Source organism: Heterodontus francisci, chromosome 38 (assembly GCF_036365525.1).
Source record: "Heterodontus francisci isolate sHetFra1 chromosome 38, sHetFra1.hap1, whole genome shotgun sequence".
NCBI classification, from domain to species: Eukaryota; Metazoa; Chordata; class Chondrichthyes; order Heterodontiformes; family Heterodontidae; genus Heterodontus; species Heterodontus francisci.
The window spans coordinates 41199413-41224078 of NC_090408.1; the positions used below are offsets into that span (position 1 = coordinate 41199413).

Genomic DNA, 24666 nt, shown 5'->3' on the forward strand with positions numbered 1-24666 from the left:
GAAAATCAGTTCTTTATAGATCAATATGCTTTATCCCAAAATTGGCTGTACTGCATCCACTCGCACATGCGCTCACACACACACACACACAAAGGATGAGACAGAGGGAGAGGTAAGCGATTATAAGTGGGGGTCAGATCTCAGGAGGTGTCATGGTAAACCTGTTGAATTCTCTTGGAAATCAAGTTCTCGTTGGCTGCAGGCCTGAGGTGATTGTAGATTTCTATCTTGGTTGAAAGTTCAATTGCAGTCAGTGGGTTACTTCTAGTTTAATGCTATGCCCAATGACCCAGGATGTGGCTACTTCACACCTTCTTTGCTTCAGAAGGCGGCATTCAATTGCGATGGGTGTAGGGTGTGTGCAATTCACATCTCTTAGCTTTGAAGATTTTCCTTCAACCCGGACAAACAGTTTGAATATACAAAAGGCCAAGCCCTTTATTTTTTGCCAGCCATTTTGGAACATTGTTCACTTTTTAAAAAGATATTCATTTTTTTAAAAAGACCATCAGTTTTTACAATTCTTCAAATTCAGTCCATAATTTGTATCAGCGTGCTTCTTAGGTGTATGACAGTCTTAAGTAGTCTATCTGGGGAAGTTAGGAAAAGCTGGTTAGAGGGGGCAGGGCAAGGTCACTGTTGCATACCTCAAAACACTTTTTAAAAGTTTATTCATTCACAGGATATGGGCATCACTGGCAACGCCAGCAATTATTGCCCATCCCTAATTGCCCTCGAGCAGGTTGACTTAGGAACAGTAACAGGGCCAGGCAGGCAGCTTCTGTGACGACTAAGGAGATACGTACTCACGCAAGACATTCTCATGCATAAGTAATGGCTTCCTTCAACTGTTTGAAGCTTTTATTCAAGAATAAAGTTTTGAATCAAAGCCAAATTTGAAGTGAGCTTACCTTTCTGTTTATTCTTCTTTGTTTTTCTGAAAAGAGAAAACACATTTTGTAAATACGTATACCCAATATAAATGCGATTCTTTAACTGGTCAACAAGGAAGCACCTTCCAATGGAAAACAGCAAATAGATTTTACTGCATCAACTTCAGAGCACGCACTGGCTGGACTGGACATGCCTGGCATCATATTCAGGAATACGTACAAGCAAGATCAACAAGTTAAGCTTCCATTGCGACAGACTTTTTAAAAGTTATATAATCATGTTGTGATGACTCAGTCTGTTATCTCTTTTTTGTGGGTAGGGGATAGAGAGGATTTATTTCACTGTTGCAATAGCCAATTCCCCTTCACCACCCCCCACCCCCACATTGAACACCACCTCCTTTACACAGCCATTGGCATCAAGCAACCACATTATGCAGACTGTCAGAGCAAACATTTCCTGAGAAAACATTCCCATCATGGTTCCCATTAACTAGCATATAAAGAAACTGCAGCAACAGGAGGCCATTCAGCCTGCCATGTCTGCTACTCTTCATTTGGAGCTATCTTTCACTCCAATTATACAGTCCCTTCCCTAGAACCTTTTTAATTCTTAGATACTATTCAATTTTAAATGACGTTACAGTCTCTAGCTCAAGCCACTTGCAGCAAAACGTTCCACATTCTGACAACCATCCACGTGAAAAAAAATTCTTCCAACTTCACCTGAAAATGTATTTTTCCACCATTGAGGACACTGGCTATAATTCCAGCTATATTACACAGGCTTAGCAATATCTGCAATCTATGCTGAATGTTTAAGCATCCTACCCCCACCAATATTTGCATTTGGAGTGTGCAGGCGGGCGACCTGTACTTCTTGTTTTGGAATCACTGGTGGGGACGGAAGGGGAGAACACAGGGAGATGGGGACATTGTGGATGTTTATTTCCCTATATCTAATTTATATTGAACAGTTTCCAATGGAAGCAATTCAACAAGACTGTTTCTATATTGCAGGATGCACTTGGCAATACCTGATCTGAGCACGTAGAGCCAGGAAAAAAAAAACTAAATTACTACGCTCAGCACCTTTCTATTCTTCCTATGGATCTCCTTTGATATTGAATAGGTAAAAACACACTGCTGTTCTGCACAGAACAGGTAATAGATCAACCAGCCTATAGTCAGAATAAAGTGGAAGACCAGGCAGTAATTTACCTTTAAGGCCAGTGTTCTGTGTGGGGGGGACGGTCCCCTTCTCCAGAAGCACCGCTCTAAGGGAGTATCAATACAATGCAGAACAATGTCCTCACACCTCTCAAGCTATTCGAGCATTATAAGACTCAGTAAAACTGCAAGAGAGTTTCATTGCTGTGGTTGTCTTCGGTTACTAAACAGTAGTGTGCACTTGGGTAGTTAGAAATCCTAACCAAAAAAGAAACAAAACGGGCGCCCTCACCCTAAGTAAGCAGTTTATTAAAGCATTCGTTTCACTCAATTCCTGGAATGAAAAACTGGGCCACGACTTGCCAACTGATAACCAATGTGCCAAGCTCTCATCACCTTTCAAGTGTTCCAGACAAATTCCTTATAACTGCACATTAGGGAAACAGCTGGCTGTTCGAACAATTCATCTACCCACATTCCCCACACTTCAATCCCACACACACACACACATCACACACATTTCCTGGAAACGGTTTCAAAATACTGGGGTTTGGCAGTTCATTAAGCTTTCTGTGCAACATCTTCCTTCTGTGAAGCCATGCCAGGATCTCTCAAGGTTGTCCAAATGAAAAAAATTTGAAAGAAAAAACCATCACGCGCATCACACAGGCTCATTAAATATCTACATGCACACGATTATAATTCAGCAGTACATGTGAGGTACTGTAAATCAGTTATCCCCTCCCTACCTCCCAATTGCTCAGTTGACAAGCTTGTTGTCGTTTATGGTACTGGGTCTCAAGTTCAGCCCCTGGTGTGTACTAGGCTAATCTGCTGAGCTGATCTAGACAAAGGATGGGCTACAGTTGCCCTTTTAGCCTCCTAGTCTAAAAAACCCAACGAAGACACGGTTCCCATTCCTGACCAGTATTCAGTATCGCCCGCCAGCAGGCCTGCAGAGGTCGAGTAAGGGCCAGATTAGATATGATGCATCTCTTGATAAAATTAGACCAATATTCACTGTTTAGAATTCTCAATGAAGGTACTGGAGGATTCAGAGCAGCCAAGGAACCACAGTAAGCAGCATAAGTCAGAAGTTTTGGAGAGAACAATAGGAAATAAGGAATTGCTGCCACTAGCAGAGACAGAAAATTCTGACTGAGATATTTATGGCAACTCTGCAATAAATGCCGCTACGTCAATTTACCTTAAAACAAATGTGAAATTAAAAAAGCAATCAGGAAAAAAAAAAGTACCCTGTATTAGATTTACTAATGCCTTTACAGAGATACTTCACTATCGATTTAAATTACAGATACTATCCTAGGGCCTTTGTGACAGAATGTACAGCACAGAAATGCAGCATTCTGCCCAACAGGTTCATGCTGGTGTTTATGCTCCACACAAGCCTCTTCCCACCCTTCCTCATCTCACTTCATTGACGTAGCCTTCTATTCTTTTCTCTATGTTTATCCAGCCGCTCCTTGAATGCATCTATCCGATTCACCTCAACTGATCCCTGAATTCGCAATTGGATTTATTAGTGACTATATTAATGACCTCTAGTATTGGTATCCCTAATTCGCAGAAACATCTTGATATGTTTACCCTATTCAATTCTTTCATAATTATAAGGACCTGTATCAGGCCACCCATCTGCCTTCTCAGTTAACCAGCTGTTTGCATTTAATGTTCACCTCCCACCACTTTTCATCTCTCCTACTGATGCACATTCTTCACATGGTACAGTTTCAACAACTGAGCAATTCTGTTTAGTGCCTTGCCACTGTGGGAATCCTTCATGTGTAAGCCTATGCACCAAGTGTTAACAGGGCACTATAGGAGAGTCTCATATCATTCCTATTTTACCAGTAGAGGTCACTGAATCCATTAGCAAACGTTCATGATAATCTGCCCCCCACATCCCAAGAATGTGGAGACTAATTGTCTCCCAGTGGCTGCCCTGAGATCAGCTCAGTACAGACTGAGAATCGAGCTGGGATCTTGTGATCTGAATGGCTTAACAGCACAGAGTCCAAAACTTACCAACTGCATCAGTGGGGAGTTGATGTATTTCTTTGAATCCGCGAGTCAAAACTGCGCAGGTTTAATGAAAGACTACACACCCAAAACATTAAGTTCCCTTTGCTGTTTAAAGACCCTGCTGTGCATTTCCAGCACTGAGAAGAAAAAAGCAAATAATAAAAAACATTTTGTTCATGGGATGTAAGTGTTGCTAGCAAAACCAGCATTTATTGCCAATCCCCAATTGCCCTGGAGAAGGTGGTGGTGAGCTGTCTTCTTGAACCTATGCAGTCTATATGCTGTAGGTACACCCACAGTGCCGTTAGAGAGGGAAGGAAATTCCAGGATTTTGACCCAGCAACAGTGAAGGAACAGTGATATAGTTTCAAGACAGGACGGTGTATGACTTGGAGGGGAACTTGCAGGTGATGGTGTTCCCATGCATCTGCTGCCCTTGTTCTTCTAGGTGGTAGAGGTCACAGGTCTGGAAGGTGCTGTCAAAGGACCCGTGGCGAGTTGCTGCAACGCATCTTGTAGATGTTACACACTGCTGCCACCGTGTGCTGGTGGTGGGTGGTGGTGTTGAGCTTCTGGAGTATTGTTGGAACAGCACTCATCCAGGCAAGTGGAAAGTATTCCATCACACCCTTAACTGTGACTTGTAGATGGTGGACAGGCTTTGAGGTGTACTACTCGCTGCAGAATTCCCAGCCTCTGGCCTGCTCTTGTAGCCATAGTATTTATTGTGGCTGCTCCAGTTCAGTATGTTGATGGTGGGGGATTCAACAATGGTAATGTTGTTGAACATCAAGGGGAAATAGTTAGATTCTCTCTTGTTGAAGATGGTCATTGCCTGGCACTTGTGTGGTGCAAATGTAACTTGCTACTTATCAGCCCAAGCCTGAATCCTGCCCCAGTCTGACTGCATGCAGGCGCAGACAGCTTCAACATCTCAGATGTGAATGGTACTGTGCAATCAATGAACATCCCCACTTCTGACCTTATGATGGAGAGAAAATCATTGATGAAGCCCCTGAAGATGATTGGGCCTAGAACACTACTTTGAGAAATTCCTGCTGCAAAGCTCTGGGACCAAGATGCTTGGCCTCCAACAACCACAACCATCTTCCATTGTGCTAGATATGAAGCCAACCAGTGGACAGTCTTCCCAGATTCCCAATGACTTTCAATTTTGCTAGGGCGCCTTGGTGCCACACTCAGTCAAATGCTGCCTCAATGTCAAGGGCAGTCACTCAGCTCACCTCTTGAATTCAGCTTTGTGTCCATGTTTGAACCAAGCCTGTGATGAGGTCTGGAGCCGAGTGGCCTCGGCGGAACCCAAAATGAGCATCGGTGAGCAGGTTATTGCTGAGTTGACTGCCACCATCACTTTGCTGATGATCGAGAGGAGATCGATAGGTAATTGGCCAGATTGGATTTGTCTTGCTTTTTGTAAATAGAGCATACCAGGGCAATTTTCCACATTGTCAGATAGAGGCCAGTGGTGTAGCTGTACTGGAACAGCTTGGTTAGAGGCGTAGCTATTTTTGGAGCACAACTCTTGAGCCTGGATGTTGTCAAGGCCCATAGCATTTGCAGTATCCAGTATACAAATAGTCGTTTGGTGGTACAGAACTTGAGTATTGCTGAAAATAGAGACATGTTGTTGAAGCTTTTCATCTTGCACTCATCAGGTCAATCTGCAAGAACACCAATGTAATGGAAAACAACAACTTTATGCTGCACGAGAAGAGACTGATTGGTTGGCAAGTGAACTCTGGTAGAGGCATTGCCATGGAGAATGCACCAGTTAATGGTGACTGACAATTAACTGCCAAGCTTTGTTTGAAATTTAAACCTGGCAGCTTGGCTCTGATTGTTCAAGGTATTGCTTCGAGGAATGAACCAGTGAATGGCTGTCACTTATTTTGTTTAGGTGAAACAGGCGCAATGTATGTACATGTTCTTTCTGTCTGCAAAGAACTGTCCATTAATATATGTAGCTTCCAGTACAAGCAAATGCGCCACACTGCGAGCCCTACTGACAATCTTAAATTGGTTGTCAGCGTAATTCTTAGCACACTGAGGATTATTTAGCAAATGTTGTCCAATCGCAAAATCACATCTAATGTTGGACACTGTGTTTTGAATTTTGCAACCATGGGCTGGTTGGGCACAGCATGTACCTTGCCCATTGCAAACAGTGGAAGGGACATGTTGTTTTATACGATCCTCCATTTTTTTGAGACCTATTGCTTATATACCTAGCATCACACTGGCATACTCATTTGAGCAATAGGCAGAACGCCTTTTTGGCTTGACAGCAGCATCCTGTTAGTGGCCACATGTGTTGTTACTGCATAGTAGAAGCATGAAACTGTTAGCTTCACCTGTTCTAATTTTTGGGATAAGTTACCCTTCCAGGGTAATTTGAGGTGGACTGGGCACGTTTCAGGGCCAAAAATGTACACGGGGCCCTGTTCTTTGCAGACAGAAAGAACATGCACACACATTGCAATGGTTCAGCTAAACAAAACAAGTGACAGCCATTCGCTGGTTCATTCCTCAGGGCAATGCCTTGACCAGAGTCAAGCTGCCTGGTTTAAATTTCAAACAAAGCTTGGCAGTTAACTGTTAGTCACCATAAACTGGTGCATCCTCCATGGCAATGCCTCTACCAGAGTTCACTTGCCAACCAATCAGCACTCTCTTCTCATACAATATGAAGTATCCAGAATGTTCAGCAATTTCTTGATATCATGTGGAATGAATCACATTGGCTGAAGACTGGCATCTGTGATGCTGGGGACCTCAGGAGGTGTCCAAGATGGATCATCCAATTGGCACTTATGGCTGAAAATGGTTGCAAATGCAACAGCCCTGTCTTTTCCATTGACGTGCTTGGCTCCGCCATCATTGAGGCTGGGAGTGTTTCTGGAGCCTCCTCCTCCAGTTAGTTGTTTAATTGTCCACTACCATTCATGACTGAATGTGGCAGAATTGCAGAGCTTAGATCCGATTTGTTGGTTGTGGGATTGCTCAGCGCTATTGCATGCTGCTTCCACTGTTTAGCACACATGTCGTCCTGTATTGCTTTATCAAATTGGCACCTCGTTAGTTAGGTATGCCTGGTGCTACTCTTGGCATGCTCTCCTGCAATCCTCATTGAACCAGGGCTGATTTCCTGGCTTAATGGTAATGGTAGAATGAGGGATATGCCAGACCATGAGGTTACGGATTATGGCTGAATACAATTCTGCTGCTGCTGTTTAATTTTGTGAACTAGGGGTATGGAAAGGGTAATAAAACCAACTTAACAGAAAGGCTCATATTGCACTGTCCTAAAATTGTTGCTTTAAAAATGAGGCACTTGCAAGGAAAGCTAAAGGAACTGAACATCCCAAGTTACTTACATTTCAACATTCTTCTGTTGCATGGTGGAAGCCTTCTTGGCTGGTGCAGCGCCCCTCATCTTGCCCTCTGCCCATTGCTCTCTGAGAATAGAAAAATTAACAGAAAATCAAACCAAATCAAATAAAAGTAAGGAACACTTCCCAAACAGTAGTGTTAACATTTAAGAGATTCATTAATTTACACTGCATTAAAAATCACACATCTGCTTGCCATTCCCATTATAAGACCCTGTGTTCACATTTATAGCAGAAACCATCTGTGAACTAGTCACTGCAATTATATTTTCCTACTATCAAAGGGGGACATAATGATCCTACGCCTCTATTTTGAAGAGCAGCAGGGAGGGAAGTTCTCCCTGTGGTCTGGCCAATATTTGCCCCTCAATCATCACCAAAAATATGGTCATTATCACACGGTTGTGTGCAAATTGGTAGCTGCGATTCTCTACATTACAACAGTGACTACACTTCAAAAAAGGACATAAAGGGCTGTAAAGCGCTATGGGACATCCTGAGGTGTGAAAGGCACATAATTGCAAGTTTTTCTTTCTCCTTATAGAAATTTATGATTTGCAAAAATGACAATATATGACTTCAGAATGGGTTCTGACTGATCAATGCACCCTGGCTCAAGTAGCGCACACCCTTTAACCCTGCTTTACCTGAAGAAATCACTTACCCTTCCTTCTCCACATGCAACAGCACAGAATATTGAACCAGTCATATATATTAAATTTGCTGTGTGTCACACACTCCTTATTTGAGCATCACCATCCGTGACAGTTAAGCCTGCAGCTACACACTTCTACCACTACCTTGATTCCTATACTTAGAGCATTACTAATGGACTCAGAGGGAAATTCAGAGAGGAAGTGTGTCACTGAGTAACTCCAGAGTATGCTTACTTATTTAACAAGTGCCTAAAATTCTTCTTTAAGTAAAATTAAAATGGAGAATGGCTCCCTTGTCAATTACAAACTTGCTAATCAAAGTGCGAAAATACACAGCTTTGAAACACATGATTCCTGAGAAAGCAATTTTGTTCGCCTGTCATTAATTTCATAGAAAACCAGGCATTCAGCTTTTAGTTAGAATAGAAATTTCACATTGCAACCTTGGAGGTCTCAGCAAAACAAAACACTCCATCTGATCACGGTTCAGAAGACTTCTTTCTTCTTTTGGGCCTCCTTATCTCGAGAGACAATGGATACGCGCCTGGAGGTGGTCAGTGGTTTGTGAAGCAGCGCCTGGAGTGGCTATAAAGGCCAATTCTGGAGTGACAGGCTCTTCCACAGGTGCTGCAGAGAAATTTGTTTGTTGGGGCTGTTGCACAGTTGGCTCTCCCCTTGCGCCTCTGTCTTTTTTCCTGCCAACTACTAAGTCTCTTCGACTCGCCACAATTTAGCCCTGTCTTTATGGCTGCCCGCCAGCTCTGGCGAATGCTGGCAACTGACTCCCACGACTTGTGATCAATGTCACACGATTTCATGTCGCGTTTGCAGACGTCTTTATAACGGAGACATGGACGGCCGGTGGGTCTGATACCAGTGGCGAGCTCGCTGTACAATGTGTCTTTGGGGATCCTGCCATCTTCCATGCGGCTCACATGGCCAAGCCATCTCAAGCGCCGCTGACTCAGTAGTGTGTATAAGCTGGGGATGTTGGCCGCTTCAAGGACTTCTGTGTTGGAGATATAGTCCTGCCACCTGATGCCAAGTATTCTCCGAAGGCAGCGAAGATGGAATGAATTGAGACGTCGCTCTTGGCTGGCATACGTTGTCCAGGCCTCGCTGCCGTAGAGCAAGGTACTGAGGACACAGGCCTGATACACTCGGACTTTTGTGTTCCGTGTCAGTGCGCCATTTTCCCACACTCTCTTGGCCAGTCTGGACATAGCAGTGGAAGCCTTACCCATGCGCTTGTTGATTTCTGCATCTAGAGACAGGTTACTGGTGATAGTTGAGCCTAGGTAGGTGAACTCTTGAACCACTTCCAGAGCGTGGTCGCCAATATTGATGGATGGAGCATTTCTGACATCCTGCCCCATGATGTTCGTTTTCTTGAGGCTGATGGTTAGGCCAAATTCATTGCAGGCAGACGCAAACCTGTCGATGAGACTCTGCAGGCATTCTTCAGTGTGAGATGTTAAAGCAGCATCGTCAGCAAAGAGGAGTTCTCTGATGAGGACTTTCCGTACTTTGGACTTCGCTCTTAGACGGGCAAGGTTGAACAACCTGCCCCCTGATCTTGTGTGGAGGAAAATTCCTTCTTCAGAGGATTTGAACGCATGTGAAAGCAGCAGGGAGAAGAAAATCCCAAAAAGTGTGGGTGCGAGAACACAGCCCTGTTTCACACCACTCAGGATAGGAAAGGGCTCTGATGAGGAGCCACCATGTTGAATTGTGCCTTTCATATTGTCATGGAATGAGGTGATGATACTTAGTAGCTTTGGTGGACATCCGATCTTTTCTAGTAGTCTGAAGAGACCACGTCTGCTGACGAGGTCAAAGGCTTTGGTGAGATCAATGAAAGCAATGTAGAGGGGCATCTGTTGTTCACGGCATTTCTCCTGTATCTGACGAAGGGAGAACAGCATGTCAATAGTCGATCTCTCTGCACGAAAGCCACACTGTGCCTCAGGGTAGACGCGCTCGGCCAGCTTCTGGAGCCTGTTCAGAGCGACTCGAGCAAAGACTTTCCCCACTATGCTGAGCAGGGAGATTCCACGGTAGTTGTTGCAGTCACCGCGGTCACCTTTGTTTTTATAGAGGGTGATGATGTTGGCATCGCGCATGTCCTGGGGTACTGCTCCCTCGTCCCAGCACAGGCATAGCAGTTCATGTAGTGCTGAGAGTATAGCAGGCTTGGCACTCTTGATTATTTCAGGGGTAATGCTGTCCTTCCCAGGGGCTTTTCCGCTGGCTAGGGAATCAATGGCATCACTGAGTTCCGATTTGGTTGGCTGTATGTCCAGCTCATCCATGACTGGTAGAGGCTGGGCTGCATTGAGGGCAGTCTCAGTGACAGCATTCTCCCTGGAGTACAGTTCTAGGTAGTGCTACAGCACTGGTTAAAGAAGATGCAATACAGAATTTTATAATTATTAGAGTCTAGCCATAGGGTTTGAATTCCTAACCGGGGCAAATAAAGTATTCAAGACAGATACCAAATCCAAAAGCTCTAGCATTCCTAAACTGTAGGGAGACAGCAAGATTTTTCAGTGTGACGCAAGATTAGAAACCTAGCCAGAATTACTATACCAGGCTTTAGTCCAATAGCAGAATACCATATAACATGACAAAACATCTCAACAGGACCAGCACTGTTAACGAAGGATGGAAAAATTATTCCAAAGAAAAAGACGTACATCCTAACATGAAAAACAGTCAATTCAAATAACTGGATTAGTTCTCAAAGGAGCAAAATATTTGGAATTTTCTGCTACAGTACTCTATCGTCAGCCTCGACTCATTCGATAACACCCTCATCTTAGTCAAAGGGTTGTAGGTATAAGCCCTCCTCTGGAGATCTGAGCACATAATCTAGGCTGACACTCCCAGCGCAGCACTGAGGGAGTGCTGCAGTGTCAAAGGTACTGTTTTCTAGATGAGGCGTTAAACTGAGGCCGAGTTTGCCTGCTCAGGATAAAAGATTTCAAGGCTCTCGAAGTCTTGACCATCATTTAACCCTCAATCAACTTCACTAAAATAGATTATCTGGTCATTTACCTTATTGCTGTTCTTGGGTTTTTGCTGTGCGCAAATTGGCTGCTGCACTTCTGACAACTGGGGCAATATTTCGACAGGGGTGTAAAGGGATGCAAATAAAGATCTTGCATTTAAACAGCAGCTTTTATGATTTCAGCACGTCGGAAGTGCTTCACAACTAATGAACTAATTTTGAAGTGTAGTCACTGCTGTAATGCAGAAACTGTAACAGTCAATTTACATGCAACAAGCTCCCACAAGCAGCAATGTTATAATCACAAGAGAATCTTATATTTTTAAAAAAGTGTTCTTGGCTGAGTAAATATTGTCCAGAATACTGGGGAGAACTCCCCTGTTCTTTGAAATAATGCCATGGGATCCTTTACATCCCCACCACACCCCCCCTCCCCACCCCCGAGGGGACAGACTGGGCATCAGTTTAATTTTCATCCAAAAGATGGCAACTCTGATGGTGGGTCACAAAAGTTGTAAAAGGTGCTATATAAATGTGCATTCTTTCTTTTATTTCCCTACAAAATGTCAGAGCAGTGGGAGGCAAAGGGAAGATTCATGGGGTTCAGAGTAAACACGTTCCCACAAACAAAAGGTGAGACAGCCAAACTAGAGCCCCATGGATGTCAAGGAGCCTACAGGGGAAGATAAGGCAGAAAAGGAAATCTTATGTCTGACACCGAGAACTCACTACTACAGAAAGCTGAGGGGAGTATAGAAATTGGAGGGGTGAAATCAGAAAAGGAAATTAGGAAAGCAAGGAGGGGGCATGAAGGAATATTGGCAAGCAAAATCAAGGTGAACCCAAAGATGTTTTATCAATACATTAAGAGTAAGAGGATAACTAAGGAGAGAGTAGGGCCCAAAGACCAAAAAGGTAACCTATGTGTAGGGGCAGAAGATGTTGGTATGGTTCTTAATGAGTACTTTGCATCTGTCTTCACAAGAGGGGAACGATGCAGATATTGTAGTTAAGGAGGAGTATGAAGTATTGGATGTGATAAACATTGGGAGGAAGGAAGTATTAATGAGATTGTCATCCTTGAAAGTTGATAAATCACCAGGGCCAGATGAAATGTACCCTAGGCTGTTAAAAGAAGCAAGAGAGGAAATAGCAGAGGGCCTGACCATCATTTTCCAGTCCTCACTAGAGAAAGGTGTGGTGCCGGAGAATTGGAGAACTGCTAACGTTGTACCTCTGTTTAAAAAAAATAGACCGAATAATTACAGGCCAGTCAGTCTAACCTCAGTAGTGGACAAATTATTGGAATCTATTGTGAGAGACAGGATAAACTATCACATACAATGGCACAGGTTAATCAAGGATAGTCAGCATGGATTTGTTACGGAAAGATCTTGTTTGACCAACTTGATTGAATTTTTTGAAGTAACAAGGATGATAGATGAGAGTTGTGCAATTGATGTGGTCTACATGGATTTTAGCAAGACTTTTGGCAAAGTCACAGACTTGTTAAAAAAAAATAAAATCCAATGGGATCTAGGGAATGCAGCAAAGTGGACACAAAATTGGTTCAGTGGCAAGAAACAAAGGGCAATTGTTGACAGGTGTTTTAGCGACTAGAGGACTGTTTCCAGTGGCGTTCCGCAGGGCTCAGTAATGGGTCCCCTGCTTTTTGATGTATATATTAACGATCTGGACATAAATGTAGGGGGCACGATCAAGAAGTTTGCAGACAACACAAAGATTGGCCATGTGGTAGATTGCGAGGAGGACAGCTGTAGGCTACAGGAAGATATTGATGGTCTGGTCAGATGTGCAAAAAAGTGGCAAATGGAATTCAACCTGGAAAAGTGCGAGGTGATGTATTGAGGTGGTCAAACAAGGCAAAGTGTAGAGGAAGTGAGGGATCTTGGAGTTAATGTCCACAGATCCCTGAAGGTAACAGGACAGGTCAATAAGGTGGTTAAGAAGGCATATGAAATCCTTTCCTTTATTAGCTGAGGTATAGAATATAAGAGCAGGGAAGTTGTGCTGGAACTGTATAACTCATTGGTTAGGCCACAACTTGAGTACTCTGTGCAGTCCTGGTCACTTCATTACAGAAAGGATGTAATTGCACTAGAGAGAGTACAGAGGAGATTTACAAGGATGTTGCCAGGACTGGAAAAATGCAGCTATGAGGAAAGATTGGATAGGCTGTGGTTGTTCTCCTTGGAACAGAGAAGGCTGAGGGGAGATCTGATTGCAATGTAGAAAATTGTGAGGGGCCTGGATAGAGTGGAGGTGAAGGGTCTATTCACCTTAGCAGAGATTTCAAGTGATTGGTAAAAAATTTAGAGGGGAGATGAAGAAAATCTTTTTCACCCAGAGGGTGGTGGGGGTCTGGAACTCACTGCCCGAAAGGGTAGTTGAGGCAGAAACCCTCAGCTCATTCAAAAGGAGTCTGGATATGCACCTCATGTGCCTTAATCTGCAGAGTTACGGACCAAATGCTGGAAGGTGGGTTTAGAATAGGTGGATCGTTTTTTGGCTGGCACAGACACGATGGGCCAAGTGGCCTCTTTCCGTGCCCTAAACTTTCTATGATTCTATGCACTGTTTATAGGTGAGTGGGGGAGAAGAGTTTGTTTCTGCCACAAGGAAGATGCACAAAAATGGGACTCAGTTAACTGACCCTCTAATTGCTATCAAGGCAGCATCTTTACCCCAAGTACATTACCTGGCACATGAAGAAGCTACGTGCTACCTCTCTACAAGAAGCAACCGCCCAGCTAAACAAACTTTCTTTAATGTTTTTGGAAAACAAGCCGCAGAATCAGAAAAGTCAAACTACAATAAGTGCTCAGTGGGAAAATTGCCAAGATGTACCCACCACAGGACAAATGACATTCCTTTTGAATAGTCTTCAGTGACAGTAAAACAGATTGCAACATCAAGAGGAGCTTCTGCTAAAATAGCAGCGGTGGTAGATTGACATGGTGGAGATAGCCTTGAAACCATTGAGAATCAATCCCATGTAATGCAGTAGGAATACCCAATTGTGCACTGATAAAACCTGGAACATTTCTCAGATATCTCCATTTTCTTGTGTGCGTTTCTCTTGCTGAAACACTTATTTAGGAGATGAAACCATAGTTAACCTTTGCAAAGCTGCTTTCTTTTACTGGCTTGAGCAGATTGATCACACTGCATTGCGAAACATCACAGCCTGAACTATAATCTTAACATGATTCAGACACAAAGACAGCAGCATGAAAGCATTGTATCAAACAGATATCTTGATAGAAACAAAGCCAATACTATACATATCACAAGTAACATAGGTTTGCACAAATATTGCTATTAGTTCCCTCTCCCAAATTTTCTGTTTGCCTCTCCTGAAGATACTGACTTTCAATTCTGGCCTCCTGTGCATCCACTATTTTCTTCTCTCCACCTTAGGCGGCCATGCCTTTGGCTGCCTGGGCCCCCAAGCTCTGGAATTCCCTCCCTAAACCTCTCTACCTCGCTCTCCTCCTTTAAACCTACCTCTTTGACCAAGCTTTTGGTCACCTGTCCTAATATTTCATGAGAATTAGAGTCAAATTTTATTTAACACTCCTGTGAAGCACCTTCAGATGTTTCACCACGTTAAAAGGTGCTATGTGAATGCTATCTGTTGTTTTTGTCTACATGCGGTCCTGCAGTACCTTGGCCAGCAAGCATCTTTGAGAACCCAGGAAGTATCAGCAAACCATTCAACCATAAATGGCATCACAAAAGAGCCCAATCTGGTCCTCATGAGTACATATTCAGGAGTTGCTGCACAGTGATCAGGAGTGGAAACAGTGACCATCAAACCCCATTCCCCCAACCCCTTCCCCTCCTGGTATTGAGATCAGTTGTAGTACTCTACTTGACTGAGATCAAGTAACCCAGTGCAGAGTTGTAAATCAAACCATGAACATTGAACTTTAGATCGTTCTGCTGTACCAGCAGATGCCTTTCCAATCTTCTACCCTCCTTAAACTTGAACTCATCCAAACTTCTGCTGCCCATACCCCAACTCACACTAAGTCTCCCTCACCCATGCTCATTAACCTACATTACTCAACAAGGAGCCAACGCCTCAATTTTAAAATTCTCATCCTGGTCCAAAACCCTTTGGCCTCACCTCACCCCCACCCGTTACCTTCCCATCTTTACAACCCTCCGAGATCTCTACGCTTCTCTAATTCTGGCTTCTTGCACATCTCTGACTTTAATCGCTCCACCAGTGGCAGCTGTGCCTTCAGCTTTCTAGGCCCCAAGCTCTGGAATTCCCTCCATAAATACCTCTCTCTCTCCTCCTTTAAGATGCTCTTTAAAATTTACTTCTTTGACCATCTGTCCTAATACCTCCTTATATGGCTTGGTGTCAAATTTTGTTTGATAACACTCCTGCAAAGCACCTTGCCATATTTTACTACATTAAAGATGCTATGTAATTGCAAGTTGTTTATCCAGCAGGAAGGAGCTAGTTTTGGCAGAGGCCAGACTCAAATCACATGGCCAACAGTTCCATTTCTCCATTCCTGTTCATTTATACTCACTGATTAGCCTTTTGTAGTTCCTTCTGCTTTTGCAGGTTTGTGTCCACATACTTCAGCACGCGGCTCTCCGGAACCCATTCATCCCAACTAAAAACCGAGAGAGAAAGTAATAAGACAAGACGAAATCACCAACGCACTAGAAATATTCACAATTAAAAACCCAGAGAGATTAAAATTACACATGTCCAAAGCTTGGTTTAGTGTTTTTTTTTAAGAATGTGGGAACCAGGGGGAGAAACAAAACAAAAAAATACTAACTGAAAAAAAGTTCAAGCAATTAAGACAGATCGAATCTGACAGTTTACTGGAAACAGAGTGACTTATCACTCATGAAGGGAGAATTAAAATTAAAATTTTTGCAAAGATTCCACGATTGTACAGTACAGGGGCGAACATTGGATTATACATTTACTGCAGGTCACACTTAAAAATAATTAGAATAAGCTAGTCTGACTTCTACTTGACCTGAGCAAAGCATAGTAATTTATATCTTGTGGCCTTAAAGGGACACACAGGTTGCACACCGTCATACTTTAGTTGAATAACATTGTGTGTTACACTTTATAATGTGCTTGGTATTTGTAAAACAAGAGCATTCTCTGAGCCTCCTTGAGCAGACATATGGGGGACCCTTTCATTATAAAAGCACATGATCAGAGTGCTCCCATTTCTGCCAATATATGCTATGGAGGAATTCAACAGTTCCACCCATGGCAGAAGGCAGTCAGCTGCCCAATACAAGTTAAATTGTGTCTAAACAGCTGGGCATTTTGATGCTGGCAATTGGGATCTCATCTTAGAATGAGATGAGTAGAATTTGAAGTACAAATTCCCAGCATCAAAGCTCATCCCTGTGACATCGACAGTACTTTTATACCAAACGAACCAAATAACCAATTTTAAGGGACAGCAACAAGCTCAAGAGATCATAAAGTGATGACTGATGCTCTGCACAAAAGGTAACAAATACACCAACAAAAACAGTCTGATTTTTTTTTTTTTAAAGTAGCCAAAGTTCTGTAATGGGGCAACCCTAGTTTATACAAAAACACACATAGTGGGTAGATTATACTCAGACAGCTACTAAGAGAACATTCCAGTATACATGCTGTTTATTCCACCATTCCTTACTCCTCACTGTGTTCAGCAGTCCATGTATGACCCCAGTGCTGCTCAAACACTGAGTCAGTGTGGCCCGGAGTTCTGCATTTACTAACATTACAAACCTGAATGAGACAGATTCCAGTCAGTAATATTCCAACTTTCTGTGGAGCATCCACATGGAATCACTGGGCACTCACACGCATGTATACAGATTTCTGCTACAGACCAGAGTTCTTCTGCCCGCTCTCACTTTGTTCTACTATCTCATCCTGTCAAACCACCAACCTCAAATTCCCTCGATGCTCTACATTCAGTCAATCTTCCAGCCCATCGAAAGCCATTTTCCAACTCTAACTACCCCTACCATTGTCCCAGGTTCATGCCTAACCAGTTCTCCGTCCAGCCTTCCACAATGGATTAATGGCTCCCTCAAGCATCCATCTGAGCTGCTCAACCTTCAACACCTAACATTCAGCCTATGACCTACCAGATATTCTCCCTCACTCCAGGTGTGCCTCAGGACCCACCCTTGATCCCTTTTATTCATTGTGCTCTCTTTTGGTGATAGCTTTTGGAGGCACATATGTCAATGATATCCAAAAATATATCTCTCCAACATGACTGACTCTAGGGCAGGTCTTGACCCGTTTGATTTATCCAGCACTGGATGTTACACAAAGTTTCCTGCAGCTCATCAAGAAAAGTGAAGCCATTCTATTCAGCTCTCACCAACAATATCCCTGCCTCTCGTGCTGAAACCATCAAGCCGCTGGCTGCTTTCCCAGGTTGATCCTGGTTCTGTCCGATTCAAAGCAGGACTTTATATCCCATAGCCAGTCCACTTTTAGGACACTGTCAGCTTACCACCCTGCATCCCATTGCCCAACACCGCACCACAGTCTCAGGAAGGGTATCTTTTCATAAAAGAGAGATGGGGAAAGAGCAGGGGAGGGTTAAGACTAATTAGATCTTTCAAAGTGCTGGCACATGTACAATAGGCTGAATGATCAAGATGAGATCTGATAGAGGTGACAAAAAGTTATATAGGGATTCAGTAAGGTAAATGGAGAAATACTATTGCCACTGTGTAGTCACTGAGTATGTAGCTAGAGCATAAATTTAAGATAATCTAAAGAACAAAAGAAAGTTGGGAGAATCTCCCGAGCAGAAAAGATTGAGGGGAGATTTGTTGAGATGATGGGTTTTGAAAAGAGTAGATAAGGAGATACAGCTTCCAATGGCAAACTTCTCAGCAACCAGAGGACAAAGAATTAAGGTACTTGGCAAAAAATCTAGAGGCTACTTGAGAACAAAATAAACTTATACGACGAGTTGTTGTGATCAAAAATGTACTGCCTGAAAGGGTGGTGGAAGCAGATTCAATAGTAACTTTCAAAAGGGGAATTGGATAAATACTTGAAGGGGAAAATGTGCAGGGCTATGGGGAATGAGTAGGCGGGGGGGGGGATGGAAGGGAGCGGGACGAACTGGATAGCTCTACCAAAAGAGCTGGCACAGGCATGACAGGCCATATGGTTTCCTTCTGTGCTGTATCATTCCATCATTCAATCATTTTTAAAATTATCACAGTTTTGTTAGGACGTGGAATGCCCTACCACAAAATGGATGGAAGCAGAATGCAGAATAGTTTTTACAAGGGAAGAGTATAAATGCTTGAAAAATAAAAATAGAGTGCATGGGGAAAAAGGCAGAAAAATGGGAATAGGTAGACAGTAGTTTGAGAAAGCCAGTCAATGTAGACAAAAAGTCAGTGCTGTAAAATTCTACAAGACAATATTCGCCTGCATATACAACCACTTACGTGCTCATACCCCTTTAAATCCAAGCTGCTGAGTCTATCAGATAAGCTGTCAATGCAAGGCTAAAGCTGCACTGGGAGATTATGCAAATAGATGACCCCGCAAAATCAGAACAAGCCACCTCAGTGCAATGTGGACAAACCTGGGCAAGACAGCCAACTCCCAGCACAGGTTTTGCCCATTGTAAAGAATCAGGGATATAGAATGAAAACTTCACATTCCCACCATTACATGTTGCTGAAATTGTAACATTGGAGTCATAAAAAAATTTGCATTCTTGGATACATGAACAGAGCTGCAGATTACAGTAAGTGAAGACCACCACGTTTGTGGTCTTGTAATTATAAGTTGAAATCACAATCGATGAAATTAGTGCCTTTATAGTTTTTGAATGTTCTTCCTAAAACCCCTCTGGCCCTGTCAAGTGCCAACTTGAACGTAAATTTTGCGTTCAACGCCAGTTTGACGGTACTCTCGTCTGAGTCTTGGGTTCAAGCCCAACTCCAGGACTCGAGTACGTAATCCAGTTCGACATTTCAGTGTAGTCCTGTAGTGCGGCTGCACTGTCAAAGCTTGTGTCTTTTAGATGTTAAACCCAGATCCTGTCTGCCTGTGGACACAAAGGACCCCCTGGCAGCATCGGAGAAGGGGCTGTTCAAGATCCTGGCCAACAGTCATTCCTCAAACACCATCAAAAAAGATAAAAAGTTAGCATTTGCTGTTTGTGGAAAGTTGTTGTGCACAATGCTCGCCAACAGACAGTACAACCTCAAAAGTAACTCACTGCGAAGCACTTTTGGACATTCTGAAGATGCGAAATGGGCAACATTAAATGAAAGAAAAAAAAACTTTCTTGCTTTACATCCCACCCCAACCTCCAAAAAACCCTCCAACTCATCTCTATAACCATGCAGTTGGTCATGCACATATCACTTTCTTTTTTTTTAAAAAAAAGATGGTTGGCAGAAGAACCAATGGTGAGTGCTTTTAAAAAAAAAAAAATTCGGCATATTGTTACAATCTGGAACGCATTGCCTGAAAGGGCAGTGGAAGCAGATTCAATAACTTTCAAAAGGGAATTGAATAAATACTTGAAAAGGAAAAAAAAATTGTAGTGCTATGAGGAAACAGCAGGGGAGAGTGGGACTAATTAGATAGCTCTATCAAAGAGCTGGCACAGGCACGATAGGTCAAATGGCCTCTTTCTGTGCTGCATCATTCACCCTCTTCCACCGTCCTCCCCTCCCACCTTCACTTTATGAAATGACGTAGAATGTTTCATTATATTAAAAGGTGCTATGCAAATACAAGTTATTGTAGTGGCAGTGCTGCTTTTAGTGGATCGTTAAAACCAAGCTACCTAAAGCAACTTCACATTTTTCTACCAGAATGAATTGCAGTAGTAAATGAAACACTTCAATTTGATGGAAAAATTGGATAATGAGCTCTGTGCTAATGAAAAGCAGCACAGGCTGAATCATTTATCAACATTAGTGGTAATCTGACACTGCATTAGAGAGCAGTCGGTCTCACAAGAACATCCTTCCCCCCCCTTAAATATACACACAAAATAACTTGAAAAATGCAGATTAACATTAAGATACCTCATGAGAAAATGTCTAAGTCGAACAGTACAAGACCTGTATTATAAGTAGATTCTGTCGTTAACTCAGTTTTCCCACAAGCTCATTTCTCATATTAACTAAGCTGCAACCTGAGCAAATCTTGTTCCCTCCTCCCCGAAGGTGCCAGCACTTAGTGCCAGAGGCTCCAACAACTTCCTCATCCAAATGGCTATTCCTCACATTAGACAGAGTGTGCGTTGGCAGGCTATTTGACCATGAGGGATATCGCACTTGACCCGATTCTGCCTTCAGCTGATCGCTGCACATGTGCACTAGCCAACAGGGAGGTACCGGATAGGAATCAGGAGCAAAAACCCTGTTTAAATTGTTTTCCTCCCTAATTCAGTGATTCGGATAAATGTAGTGTCCCTACAGCCACCGCAGCTGAGACCAGTTAACTTAGCACAGACCAGGGGCTGAAATGGGAGCATTTTGCACATTTCCCCTGCCATCGTACCCCCCACAAATATATGCACTACTTATACTTGGCAATTTAATAGACATTCCCAATATTTAATTTGAAAAGTTGTGCTACATATTTTTCACCAAGTTTACACCTATATCTTTATAAATATTCATTTTCTTGAGAAACAATCTTTTTGGGTTTATGTAGCTCCAGAAATCAAATAAAGATAAAATAATTCTGTGAAGCAGCATGGAAAATAATGACATTTTATTTTAGACTTAAGCAAAAGAATTCTAACTAGTCTTTACAATACCTGTAATCTTGAAGATACCACACACCTAAGCTGTTTGAATAGGCGAAACAATAAAGAATTACATATTTGGCATTTTCTCTCAGTAACCTAACCTATAGTTGTACATAATGCATATCTTCAGGACCCAACTCTATCGAACATACTATCATTTACATTGTTTGTTGTTGAAGGGAGCAGTGTGATGGGCACTGTAACAAGCCATCAATTTTGGGATAAAATGACGGTTAACATTTGACAATATTTTTAAAGAGGGGAGCGTAAGTTGCAAACATCTCAGTGCCTAATTCACTAAATGTAGTTAACAGTAATAATTGTTGCAGGTTGTCTATTAGCCCCTTTTATATAGTAAGATAAAAAAAAATCAGCTAAGCATCCCAATTTCTTTATTTTTTGCTCTCTATGTAAAATCATGATTTTTTTGTACGAGGTCACAATTTTTTTTTTACAAATTTAAATCTATTATTTTTGCTGATTTAACTGTCAAACCACTTGAATACTTTGAAGCGAGCTATAATTTTCCACCCAGAATATACAGAATTTATAAAGCTGGAATGCAAGCAATTCAATCTTTAGTCTTCTTTCAGGAATGTATAATCATCTTAATACAAAGATCAGGTAAAATTAAATCAGTTTTTTTCTGTCCCCTTCTCTCAACAAACTACGCCTCCAGAAAAAAGGAAAATTGCTGGGGTGCAGTTCTACAGTCACCTGCACCCCTCAAATACTTACATTGGGCTCATGTGCAGTGTGTGCATCAACTGATTCAAAGGAGGCATCAATGTGGAGGTCAAAGTTGTTCTCAGCCGAAGTCTACTTGTGCACCTCCAGCACAAGTAGGTGTCAAGAATAAAGAGCGTTCCCTCTCATTTTTATGTTGTGCATGGCCTGTTCATTTAAGAGCGTGGGCCCATTTAAATTTCTTTGCGTAGCTGCAAGTAACCTAAAGGGGCCAACTTGTGATCAGCCTATGCGGGAACCTCTGGGTTGCTGCGTGGTCGTGCAGCTTAGAACTAACCCCAATGACTCCCCATTTCTCACCCCACCACTGCCCCACCCCCTTACCCAGCTCAACGGTTCCCCATATGCTGCTGTCACCACAACACCTTATTCAAACCAGAAGTCCCTTTCAGCCTCTTCAGGTCTCCTTGTGCCATTCTTTCATCAAAAAGACAAAGGCCAACAGAGTCTAGGCCTCTGCTAGGGCTGCCCTCAAAGCAGCACACTGATTGCACAAGAACTCCCAGGGTCCTCTCACACGTCATTCTTCCTTCTCTTTGCAGAGGAGTACCTAGCCACCATATGAGGCTGGCCCAGAGGCTTGAACAAGATCACAAACAATAGGAGGAAAAATAATTATTGAAGATGATTTGACACAACCCACAGTCATTTGCAAAGTTGATCAGAAAATGTGTGTAGTTTGCAAATTCTACAGCAATGACAGATTCTGAACATAATTATATAGATGCATGTAATTGTTTTTTTAGATCAACACATCTGGATCTTCAGTTACAAAAGATGCAAAACACATGTAATCTGTTGCCTGCTGTGCTGCGAATACGGCCTCTAGAAATTCAATAGTGTTGGTACAAATGCTACAATTATACAGTACCATAAGGATGCTGCTGGCTGCCATCTGCCCATAGAGACCCATTTCACATTACAGTCTCCATCACTTATAGCGGGTGTGTTCATGTGAATTGCACACAATTCGCAATGGCCAGTACAACATGATAGCGCATAACATTTTTTTTTTAAATCTGGATTTGGCTTGCAGAGTTTCTCATATTAGCACCTGGCAGCAGCCAAGGAGAATCTTCTGAAATCGTTTAAACTAGTTTATCCAATGTTCCATTTCTCCCTTGATGGGCTTTTGAGCCTCGAAAACATTTAATTTTCATCTTATCTGTGGTTATGTTTTAACTGTTCAGTGTCAACGGTAAAGTACAATTGAAATTCTCCAGTGAAACCTGCAGCAACATTTACCAAATTAGTCGCTTGATAGTACAGAACTTGAGTATTGCTGAAAACAGAGACATTTTGTCGAAGCTTTTTGTCTTGCACTCATCAGGACAATGATATTCTTGCAAATTGTCCTGATGAGTGCAAGACACAAAGCTTCGACAAAGTGTCTGTTTTCAGCAATACTCAATTTATCTAATTATTGATCAGTAATTGAAGAAATCTATGAAGTCTAGAAATTGCCATTAGCGTAAAACATTTTGCTGGTGATCACCACGTGATATCAATTGGGGAACAGCCTTTTGATTTTAAGACAGTTTGTTTCATCAAGTAAGATACTGACTCTTCTATCTACTGCATCTTTTCACGAGCTGTGAAATAGTGAGCAAGCACAGTTGTTTCAGCCCGAAATAAACAGAACAGATAAGACGCTATAACCCCCAACTTTGAAACTGATGTTAATGCAAATAGATAACGGTTATCCTTTTTTGGGCAAGTGATCACTGGTTTTAAACCTGGACGTTTCAAATAGTGGGGACCAGTTATAGAACTCCTTCCAACAGGTTATGTAACATGAAACCCCATCATAAATGTGGTTAGTAAGTGAAATCATGCATGCCATTTGTTTTAGTCTTATCAATAATGCTCTGAATCCACCCCAGTGCATCAATGTGGCAAATTCAGAGCACCCGTCCCCAGATTGCAAACGACAATATAAATGTGCCATTGCAGGAGCCAAAGAAATGCCAACATTTGGAATTCTGCTTATGTAACAACGTTATGAAATGGCATCCTATATCTGAATTCTCAATCCTCTTTCTCTCCTCCATCCCCAAGGAAAATTTTCTGGAACACATGCCACGGTTCAGCATCTTCATCCTCCTTCAATTTACAAATTATTTTCAAACTAGAAATTTCTCTTGCCTTGAGGAGAGCTCCAAGCATCATTAATGCTGCAGCTGCAGTATTTATAGTCCAAAGTTACGAGGAAGTTCAATGCTTGCATGACGTAGCGTTAGCAAGATGAACTAAATCGAATTTCAAATTTTTGTTAAGTTCAGAATGAGAAATGGGCATTCAACCCATTGAAGCGCTTCCCTCTCATGGCATCTAATTGCAATATAAATACCATCAAGGCAATGTTTTTCATTCCTGGATCTTGTTTGATAGATTACTCCAATCATTTATCACCCAGAGATTTGTTCCAAAATGTACTTTTCATGCATTTCCATTCATCTCCCTCACCTCTCACAATTGCAACCTCTTCCAAAATGTTCTAATACATCCACATTAGACAATACCTTTCCCACTCAAGCATGTTCATGATCTTTGGTGCAACCTCTATTTTCTGTTACTTACTTTTTATTCCAGCCACTATAATGTATGAAGTACTTCACTTGTTTGTCCTTTATAGCAACCTTTACGCACTACAATATGAAAAATAGAAAAAGAAAAATTAACTAGATTAAATTCAGCATTAATTAAAACACAACTAAGTTTGAGGGGTCAGTAGAAATAACACAAATAGCACAAGTAATATTTGATATAATTATTTCAATTAATATTGAAGTCAAAGTTACATTCACGTATCAGCACTAATATTGTAAGGCTGCTTGCAAAGCATAAGTTTGCATCAGAAAAAAAATACTGGTAAGCACTCCAAGAAAAAGGGCAGAGTGCAAACAA

The 24666-nt window shown here is 42.2% G+C and overlaps 1 protein-coding gene across 4 annotated transcripts in view; it reads right to left on the bottom strand.

Annotated features, from left to right (window-relative positions):
• The window catches only part of morf4l1 (mortality factor 4 like 1), a 56646-nt gene that overhangs the window by 20220 nt on the left and 11760 nt on the right, over positions 1 to 24666 (bottom strand). For all 4 annotated transcript variants that reach the window (XM_068018207.1, XM_068018206.1, XM_068018204.1 and 1 more), the window contains 4 exons: positions 24340 to 24407; positions 15754 to 15840; positions 7502 to 7582; positions 912 to 937 (listed from right to left, as the gene is read on the bottom strand). In XM_068018207.1, the coding sequence (XP_067874308.1) occupies positions 912 to 937; positions 7502 to 7582; positions 15754 to 15840; positions 24340 to 24407 (262 nt within the window). The remainder of the gene's footprint in view (positions 1 to 911; positions 938 to 7501; positions 7583 to 15753; positions 15841 to 24339; positions 24408 to 24666) is intronic.